Here is a 10,547-nt window from a genome sequence, read left to right as displayed (position 1 = left end):
TCATTATGGTGTTTGTCAATGGACATTATTATTGTTTGGGAAGTGTATATTATTTAGATGATATAAATATTGAATATAATAATTTGCATTCCATTAACGTTATCTATTTCTTATAAAAATTGTATGTTCAAATTCGGAATCTATATGTGAGATATGCGATAGTTATATGTGCTTTAATTAAATTACAATTATGTAGTATATATGATATAGAAGATAAAACATAGCAAACATGAAAACAAACAATAAAATGAAAAATGAAAAATGAAAAATCACTTACACTATGTTTGGTTCTATAGAAAAAAGAGGAAAGAAAAGAGGAGGAAGGAAAAGTGGTGGAAAATATTATTTTCCACCATTCGGTTCAACACTAAAAATGAGGGGAGGGAAAAATATGCATGGGTCCCACATAAAAAGTTTTTCTCCCTATTTTGTGAAGAAAATTTAGAAAAGAGAGAAAAAAATCAAAAATTCCACATTTGTCCTTCACCATGAATGAATTTAAAGAACCATAATCTATGTGAAAATATATACAATTTAGTAAAATTCTTTGTTTATATTATTTTGATGTGAAATTCATTAACTTAATTTTATTTTCGTTGCTTCTAAATAAAAAAATAAATAATAATTGTGTATTGTCTGGAATGAAAAGAAAAAAATAAACATAATTATTAACAAATAGACAAATAATAAATTAGAAAGACAAAATGCAAAATATGTAGAAGTGAGATTGTTAAAAATATAAAAATGAATGTAAAAAATTAGTTATACTTTACTTAGATACATTGGTGAGAAGAAGATATAAGATGTTAATGATTTTTATTGAATTTTGTAAACATAAATTATTATATTAAACTTAGTAACTTAAAAATATTAATCAATATTATTAAAAATAAATTATTTAGTTATGTAATTTAAAATATTAAAAAATAGTATTTAAAAATTAGACTATTTTATAATTATGTATTGTCATTTTAAATAAATATTTAGTTATGTAATTTAGTTATATAATGAGGATACTTATGTCATTTTAAATATATTATGTTTAAATATGCATTTTCTTTCCTCTCACTTTTCTTCCATTTTCAATCATACCAAACAATAAATTTATCATCTCATTTTCTACTACTTTTCTCTCCTTCAACTCTCTTTCATTTCATTTTCTTTCCTTCCACTTTCATTTCTTAACCAAACATATCCTTAGGTTATGTTTGGTTCTAGAGAAAATAGGAGGAATGAAAAGGGATAGAAGAAAAAAGGGAAGAAAAGTGACTTTTCCCTTGTTTGGTTGACAAGGGAAAAGAGGAGGGAAAGAAAAATATGTGGGTCCCATGCTAAAATATTTTCTTCCCAAATGAGAGAGGAAAACCATGGAAATGAAGATTTTTCTTGAAATAACCACAATACAATTATTTTATCTCTAAACTCTCATTATTCTCTCCTTAAACTCATTTTCTTATTTTTTTTTTCTCTCCTCAATTTCACTTTCTCGTCAAACAAGTTTGTTAGTACAACAATAAAAACAAGTATAATTTTTATAATTTAAATCACTCTTTTACTTTTCTAATTCTAAACCAAATAGATATTTCATTTATTCATTGTTCTAATTCATGCAATCTCATTTAATTTTTTATCTTTTTATTATTTTTATTTATTCCAATGTAAAAGTCATTTTTTGGAGAAGAATATTAATTTTTTTACAATAACAAAATACATTTATTTTTAACTCATTTTCATTTTTAATTATTTTTGAAAACTTATGATTTGTTGAGTGATATATTTACATTATTCTTTTTTGAAGTGTTTTTTCTTTAATCGGTATTTTTATTACGCACGTCATACATAAATCAATATATTTAGATCTTTTTCTTCATAATGATTTGTTTGTAAAAATGTTTGTTTGATATTTATATTTTTTGGAGTTAGTTTGGTCAAATAATGTATGCACCTCCTACGTTTTGTACATACTAAAAACAAAGTAGTAACAATAATAATGTTTTAGATGTGACATTTTTTATACGAGGTATATATATGTAATTTCACAAATATACATTTTCTTTTCCTTTCACCTTTTGCCCAACCAAACAAGATTATCACTTTCTTTCTTTCATTTTTCTTTTAAACCAAACAACTAATTTTTCACCCCAATTTCTAATTCTATTCCTTCCAATTTTCTATCTTCTATTTTCTTTCCTTACACAGCCAAGATATTGTCAAAGGAATATTCTTTTAAACAACTACCACACCATTTTGATTAACTAAGATTTGAGAACTATTTTCCATCTCCATCAGGGTCCAATTAAAGGAATCATTAATTTTATTTCAACTGAATTTTTAAGATATTAAGCCTCAATAATATGCATTGCAATATTAAACTACAATAATTATATACTTGCATTTCATGTATTTATATTTTTTATTATTAATATATAACATGCGTTTACAATTATATATTAACACAATATTATTGATATATTAATATAATATTATTAATATATATATGTATATTCATATATATAAAATGGTGGAATAGAAAAATTGGAAAGGGGGCAATCTAAGTCATATGCTGGTTCGCATAGAAGGGTCTGTCTAACCCTAACTGTTTCCAAACTAGACAGAGTCATTTCCTATCAACAAAATCATTTGTTTTGGGTTTTGGGTACTACCACCTTTTTTCTATATAAGAAAAAAAATGATAGACTTAATTTTTTTTGTATAACTGAAAATGTATTTTTTTTATTTATGAGTAAGAATTAATCATTTTAAGAGTATATAATTATTATTCTCAACAAATATCATTTATACAAATTAGATACTTGACATTTTTGAACTATTTGAGAATTCAATAGGTCATTACATTACTCTATCAATTTATAGTAACTATAAATGTCATTCAACACAACCATTTATTGTTTTAAAATTGATTAAAACTAGTACAATCACTAAATCAAGAGGAGAGATGATAATGGTGAAACTTAAAAATTATTTAAAATTCATATTTTTCTTTTTCATAATTACTTATACTCATATTTATGATCCGAATTTAAAAATGAACAGATAATATTAAATATAATTTAATTTGGATGTAAATAGATTTATCCACATATTCATGGATATTTATTGCACAATAACAACTTAAGAAAGTTATTTAAAAACCAAATGAACTTTATATTATAAAAGAAAAGAATGTAAAAACTTAATAAGAATAATTTTAACAGGACCCTTATATTTTTTTATTTTATTTTTGGTTTCCCACAAGTATCTTCGCACTGGAGACAATCTTGTCCGACCGAGAACATCCACAGGTATGTGGGGCTAACTCTCCCAACAAGCATTTTTTCCATCCACAAAACTCAAACCAGGTTTTTGCTTAAGATGACTCAAACATGTACCACTTGAACCAACACCCGTTGGTCCCAAATATTTTTATTTGATAACATTGAATTCTCAAATTTGGTTATATTTGATAAAAGAAGGGAATATATATAAAATGCTAATATTTAATTATGAGAACAACATTTGTTAAAAAACCATAATTACAGAGAAATTAATGTTAAGTGTTGGGAATATATTTTTGTTGACATAAAAATGATTATTTACCTTATAATAAAAAAATAAAAAAAAGGATTGAAATAATAAATTGTCATTTAAAACCCATGCTCCATTTCTGCCAAAGCTTGACTATTCGACGAGAAAGTGTAGAGAAATAGTGAAAGGTTGATGAGAATGACGATGATGATGATGGAAGAAGATGCTGAAGAAACGGAGCAATTTTTCGTTGCTCACGAAATAGACCTTGCTTATGAGTTTGACGCTCCTCATTTCTTCGATTTCACTAAACCAGAGTCTCCTTCTCAATCTCAACAAGCTCAACTTTGGTTTCAAAATGCTCCTACTTACCCTCCTTCTCGTCAGTCTTATTTTTTATTTTTATTTTTATGGTTTTTTTATTCCCTTTGTTTAAAAGGGCGTATAGTGCACGAGGTTCCGACTAGTGGGGTCTCGGGAGACGGAGAAGGATTTGAATTCATGACCTCTAGTTTACGAGACAACCTTACTGTTGTGCCGAAGTCCGGCTGTTATTATTTTTTCTCTTGCTGAAATGGCTGCTCATGTTGTGCTATTGTTTTTTTGTGCTACAGCTTTTGTGACAAGGCTAATGATGACAGAGGAGCTGAGCTTAGATAGTGTTAGCGACTCTTCAAATTCACACCATGTAGAATACGACACAAGTAATGTGGCTGATTTTGGTGATGATGATGAAAAATCTAGCGTTCTTCTGGGACCGAAATTCTCCAAGAAATATTTTGAAAATAATGGTATTTTGTTGCAATGGACCTTGTTCTGTTGAATTTTCTCTCTTGTCCTGCAACTCTGTTTTAGCCACTAGTAGTTTTATGCAGATACAAAATGTTCTTGGCTTGGATTTATGCCATTCTAAGCATGATTTTGAGATGTTTTTAAATGGATGAAACTGTACGAGTTCTATTATATGATTGATGCATTTTACAAATAGAATGGAACAAAATGTGGAGTTATAAAGTTGGATATTTTGGTTCCACTAACACGGATGAAACCAAAAAGAATCGAACAAAAAAGGATGGCCCAGTTCACAAGACTCCCATTTAATGAGCTCTGAGAAGGGTAGATGCGCGCAGACTTATGTCTGTCAGCCGAAAGACGGTTTTCATGATTAAAAAGAACTAAATAAAATACTCTATTGAAAATGTATTGTCCCTTTCTATTCCGTTTTGTTTTGTTTTCTGAGTGTGCTAAACACTAGGGTTTCACTCTACTCCTTTTGAACTAACTGCTGCTGCAATATGTACCCATTACAAATGTCTATTCCTCTGGAAGCAATAAGGGTGGTTTTATATGGTCTAAATAAACAACAATAATTAGGCGCTAATGAAATTTGTTGTGCAGTGTGGCTAATATTATAGTGATGTTATTCTATGTGGAAGCTTTCAGTATGTGATGAAAGCTTTGAAAATTGAAGAAACACTTTCAGTATTGTTTTGCTTACACATATAGCCAGAAAGTTCATGACTCTTGGCTTATTGACGACATCTTGTAATTTATAATGGTTAGATTCGAAAGCTCTTGGTAGAAAGATCAAAGGCATGCTGAATGGAATATTGCAAAATGATGCTATGCAGAAAGTGCAAGTACCTACAGGTAATAAATATATAGCATAGTGCTGATTCTAATTAAAGGACAGTTTTAACTGAAATTTGTCAATGGCTGAGTTCATATAATCCACTTGTGTACCCAAACATTAGGTGATTAGTTTCAGAACTACAACTTTGGTGTGATCAATTTCTTACTTTAAACTAAAATTATAACCGGAGGCTCTCGTAATATTATTTGATATGTGATCCTTATTTATGTCGCAATCATCTCTTGCACCATGGTACTTTTTGGTATTAGCCAGAGTCTCCTGATGCCAAGGATTAAGTATCTGAAAAGCTTAAGGTAGGAATAATGTATAAGCCCAACCGTGTGCTGAAATTTAATTTAATTATAAGAACTTTGGCTTGAATGCTTGATATTATGTCAAAGAACTATTTCAGAAGCTTGAGCGTTTAGGTGAAAACATTTGGACATTATGTGCTTGGAGTTCTCTTGCTCCCTATCTATTTGCCTCTGTTCTCTTTCCGTCAACCTCGACTTCTTTATTCTCTATCTGCATGACATGTATCTGTGTCTCTTTCTAGGACTTACCGTTTGGAGTAAGAAAATCTGTGACAGCTTGAATTCTAAGGCTAAATCTGCTGTACGGAAGAGTTCAACCTTAATGAAACCTACAGCTAGTCAGTTGGCCAAACAAAACAGGCCCCCGAAATCTGTTGGATCGAGGTGATTATTGATAAGTAGACCTATTGGCATATTATTACATTTGTTTCTTAGTTTGTCTTTGTGTTGTTTGACTGTCTGGATCTCTAATGCGTGGATGTTAAAAGGAACAATATAACCTTATATCTACAACTCTAACATTCTCAGATTTCCGAAGCAACTAAGTCAGAATGAAATGAATTTATCTATCTCTTCTGAGGTAGAAACTCAGGCTGCAAAGCGACAAAAATTAGAGGGTGGTCTCTTGTGCAAGGTATACAAATTGTTCTGTTCCTCCTTCCCTGATTTTCTAAAATGTGAAAAAGCTGTAGTTGCATTTGTCTGCTTGAATCTCTTAGACATATGCAAGAGATTGCTCATAAAGTGACTATTCAATGCTGAATAATTTTGTGCATGTCCTAGTAAGTTGCAATTATCTTATGAAAAATTTCCTGACATTATTTTTTTACATTTACAAGCATCAGAAATGCTCTCAGGAACTGTGCATGAGAGCTTAGTCAATAAATTTCATGGATAACATATATTGCATTAGTAGAGTTCAATTAATCCCACATGTTTGGGCAGTTGCATTGAAGTACTTGATATCTTGAACCATGGACCTGGAATTTAAACGGAGCTTGAATACTATTGACATCACATTTATTTTATAAGGAGCATTCAAAATACTTGCTGTATCATCTCTGTAACAGGCTAATGATGTGAAGCAGCAAACCAATTTTCTCCACAAGGCACCAAAGAGGGTATGAACCCTAATGCATAATGCTTGAATCTTCCCTTAGTATAAGTAGAATAGTAGATTGGATGAATTTGTCAAGTACCTTCATATGACTTGCATGATGCTCATATTTTTGTATGTTATTTACCTATAGGATTTTTTGAAAAGTCATAGAATTGTATCCTTTTTGATTTTTTTGTTTTCCTCTATGACGTACCTAAACTGAAAATGGGAAGAACAAGATGGCTTCAAATCTTTCAGAGAAAGATGTTTTTTCTATGACACCACATATTTGTGTGTACGTGCAGGCTATAGTGGCTGCTCAAAATTTTGCAAGTTCCAAGCTGAGGCTTACTGTTCCTAGAGAGCCTGACCTTAGAACAGCACATAGAGCACAAAGGATAAGGTTTGTGGTTGTAGACATGTAGTGTTTATCAAAATTTTGCTTAAGACGAATTTTCTTCCTGAAATAATTAACTTCAGGGCATATTTGTGCTTTGCAGATCCAAAGATGTTGCAGACGCAGAGCATGTGACGATGGCAGTCCCCAGATTCAAAGCACGGCCATTAAATAGAAAAGTAGGCACTTGCTATGCATATAATTATTTTGTTTGGTTAATTTTTCACGTATCTTTGCAATTGTCATCTCTAATTATGGTCATAAATCATAATCTAGATTCTCGATGCTCCTTCAACGCCAATTCCTAAAAGAAGCACTCCACAGTTGCCAGAATTTCAAGTAAGCTTGAGATGTGATACTGAATTCTCAGTTCATCCAGATTTGTCACAATTTTCTGGATTTATAATGAAAAGAAAAGAATTGAATTAGCAACTAATGAGGGAAACAAGTTTCTTCTGCTCAATTTATCTTGAAGTTGAAGCTCAAGTTTTCAATGTCTACTTCTCAGGAATTTCACCTGAAGACTGAGGAGAGGGCCATGCAACAAGCATTTGCTACTTCACCGTCTTCACTTCACTGCAATGACTCTGATAAGGTTAATTTAGTTCATTGAATTTTAAGTTTTATCCTTCATGTATGTTCTATTATTTACAACATTATGTATTGCTATTTGTCCTTCAATGTTCTTATACCAGTCTACAGGAGAAACACCAGTTATGAATTTTTATGATTGAGCTGCATTTTCTTGTTTTATTTTCTGGTTACGAGATAGATATGATTAGTTTTTGAGATACCAAAGTTATGTGGCTGCAGGGTTTGGACAAACATGCTGCTGTTTCTGTTCTAGATATTAAAATCAGGGATTTGAGAAGGTAACAAATGCAAAGATATGTGTTCAATCTAATTTTGATAATTCACGAAACATTATTACTAACTACAGAATAATGTCTCTATGCATAGGCCTAGTGCCATGAGTGCACCGAAGTACGATGGATTGAGTTTTACTCACAATCTCAAATCTCGGCCTCTTAATAAGACGGTAATGAGACATTTACTACTAAAAGCTTGTATGTTACATAGCAAACACTTGTAACTAAGGAATAAAGTCATTATCCAATGGTGGATATGATTCATAATTTTAAAATTTCAACTAAAGTAGTTTGTACAATCTTTAGGCGTAGCTTAATTGAAAACAAGTAATAAGTGTTCTGATAAAAAATGGAACCAAACTTGCAACATGTAGTGTTTACATATGATGAAACATTCATAACTCATTCTTACCCGTATACCATTTCAATCTTAGATGTATACTATCAGACTTATGAATCGTAGATAGTTTTCATATTCAAGACAATTTAACTTCAATATCACATAGAAAAACAGTATTTGGGCTAACCTCCTTTGTCAGGTCTTTTATTTTGATAATTATATATTTCTGGTGATAAATATATAATTACTATCCTCCTTTCTCAGGTCTTGTATTTGGGCTTTATGGTTTTTGATATGAATATATAATTACTAACTTCCTTTCTTAAACTGTGTTTGGGGCTTGATAATTCTTAGGATATAAAAAATAATAATTTGAGGTAGAATTTATTAATAATAATAGAAGCTATACACTTTTATCAGCCCATTGTAATTGAGACTTCAGATGAAGTTACATCTAGAAAAGCTGTGTTTTATATAACTCTGTTGGATTTCAATATATTTTCAATTTCCCCTGTCGTTCTTTTATACCAGGCTTCTAAATTTATTTGAAAACGTTACTTGAGTCTTTATGATTCATTATTTGAAGGTTACTCTCCTGTAGAACTCATTTTTTTGGTACACATTAAAGTCTATTAAAAAAATGTTATTGTAATAGAATGTGTTATGGGGTTGCTCTAATTAGTATATATTATTTTCTTCTCTTTATTAAAGAGAAATGGTAATTATGTGTGATAATAGTTTGATCTCTGAAAAATGTCACAAAGAAGTCTGAAGTTAAGAACTTCTTTCAGATTTTCGTGTTCCCCCCTTCCATTTCTATTTGTAATTTTGAATTAAGGTTGTCTTATATTTTTAGGTGCTGTTGTTATATGCTATACCAGTAATTCCAAAATGTCTGAATGCAGATACTTAAAAGTAAAGAAGATATTGGTGTTATCAACAGGAAGCAGGAAACTACAGAGCCGATGGTTAAGCATAGTGTTTCATCGGTTTTTTCATCCCTAATTTTTCGGGTAGAAATATTTTTTGATTTCACAACTTGCTTCACTTCTATACAGGAATCGAATTTGTATACAGAAAAGGGGGTTCAGCATAATCCACCAATTGAACTCTTCAGCAAGGTGAACGGTTCTTCCTTGCTTCAATCAGTATTATTTACTTGCCATAAAGATATTTAGTATTTAGTTGTTCTCACAATTATCGGTCAAACTTTTTTCTTGAAATGTCAGTTGTCCTTGACATCTAAAGTCCAGCCAAATAATGGATCTCATTTGAAACCACCTCAGCATTCAGGGATGTTCAGAAAGGTTCCCCTCTGTCATTTTGAATTGCATACGATGATCTTGAATTATTTTTCATTTCTCGTATCATCATATTGATTTATTTGTTTCTCTGTGCAAGGATTCAAAAGAAAATATGTTAAATTCTTTTCATCCTGACCAACATGTAATATATTTTAACAGTGTCAACATGACATATATTGATCCTAAGTTTTTCATATCTGTTTCTTAGATTTAAATTTTTGAATGCTATATTATTCATTTAGTAGTCCATCATACATCACAAATGATAAATATTCATCATCTGGCTGACACAAATGATGCAGGGAAAACCTTTATTATTTGGGGCAAAGCAGATTCATCATGGTAATGGTGGTTGCATTAGTGAAGCAGGTACTCGGTTGAGTGCATCGAGGTATGCATAATTGACAATATACTTAGTGTTTAATAAATTTGAATGTCTAATCAGTAATGACCAAAAGGAAAAATGTTCTTATATTCAACCTTCTATTCTATTTGGAGGAAAGTGTTGTTGAAGAACCTTATTTACTGTATTAACTTTTCTAATTGATGGTCCAGGGGCTTGGGAATTAGGTAACAATAAATGAGGATGAAATGTGAAACCAGCTTTTGTTATTGACTTGAATATTTGCTTCTAACATGAAGGTTGATAGTACATAGTTCTGACAGGAGCCTAATGCATTTCTCAGATGATAGATGCTTCTTTTATTGTACACATAATGTTAGTAAATTATAGTGGAAATCATTAATGTCTAACTGCATAGTAACTTGTATCTTCAACTACTCTATTGAAGAAAAGGAACAAGGAAAATTCTGTAATGTTGTATAGCCCTCATGCAATAATCATATCTTTGTATTTCTAGAATAGCTGTAACTCTATGCAAGGGGATATATTAAATACTTTCTTGAATATATTTTTTACATGTTGAATTTCATCATACCCCACACACACATATATACATACACAAACACACACACATACACATACACATATACATATATATATATATATATATATATATATATATATATATATATATATATATATATATATATATATATATATATA

At 30.3% G+C, this 10,547-nt stretch overlaps 1 protein-coding gene across 1 annotated transcript; it reads left to right on the top strand.

Annotated features, from left to right (window-relative positions):
- LOC109350002 (protein TPX2-like) lies at window positions 3,676-10,343 on the top strand. Its single transcript, XM_019591099.1, has 17 exons — window positions 3,676-3,907; window positions 4,140-4,316; window positions 5,089-5,175; window positions 5,715-5,856; window positions 6,001-6,106; window positions 6,543-6,593; window positions 6,877-6,974; window positions 7,072-7,147; window positions 7,245-7,307; window positions 7,477-7,563; window positions 7,782-7,840; window positions 7,929-8,007; window positions 9,083-9,145; window positions 9,236-9,298; window positions 9,407-9,484; window positions 9,784-9,872; window positions 10,037-10,343. The coding sequence occupies exons 1-17, from the start codon at window positions 3,718-3,720 to the stop codon at window positions 10,053-10,055; spliced, it is 1,527 nt and encodes a 508-aa protein (XP_019446644.1). The 5' UTR covers window positions 3,676-3,717; the 3' UTR covers window positions 10,056-10,343.

The sequence above is a fragment of the Lupinus angustifolius genome, chromosome LG06 (assembly GCF_001865875.1).
Source record: "Lupinus angustifolius cultivar Tanjil chromosome LG06, LupAngTanjil_v1.0, whole genome shotgun sequence".
Lineage (NCBI taxonomy): Eukaryota > Viridiplantae > Streptophyta > Magnoliopsida > Fabales > Fabaceae > Lupinus > Lupinus angustifolius.
This window is presented reverse-complemented; position numbering and strand designations above follow the sequence as displayed.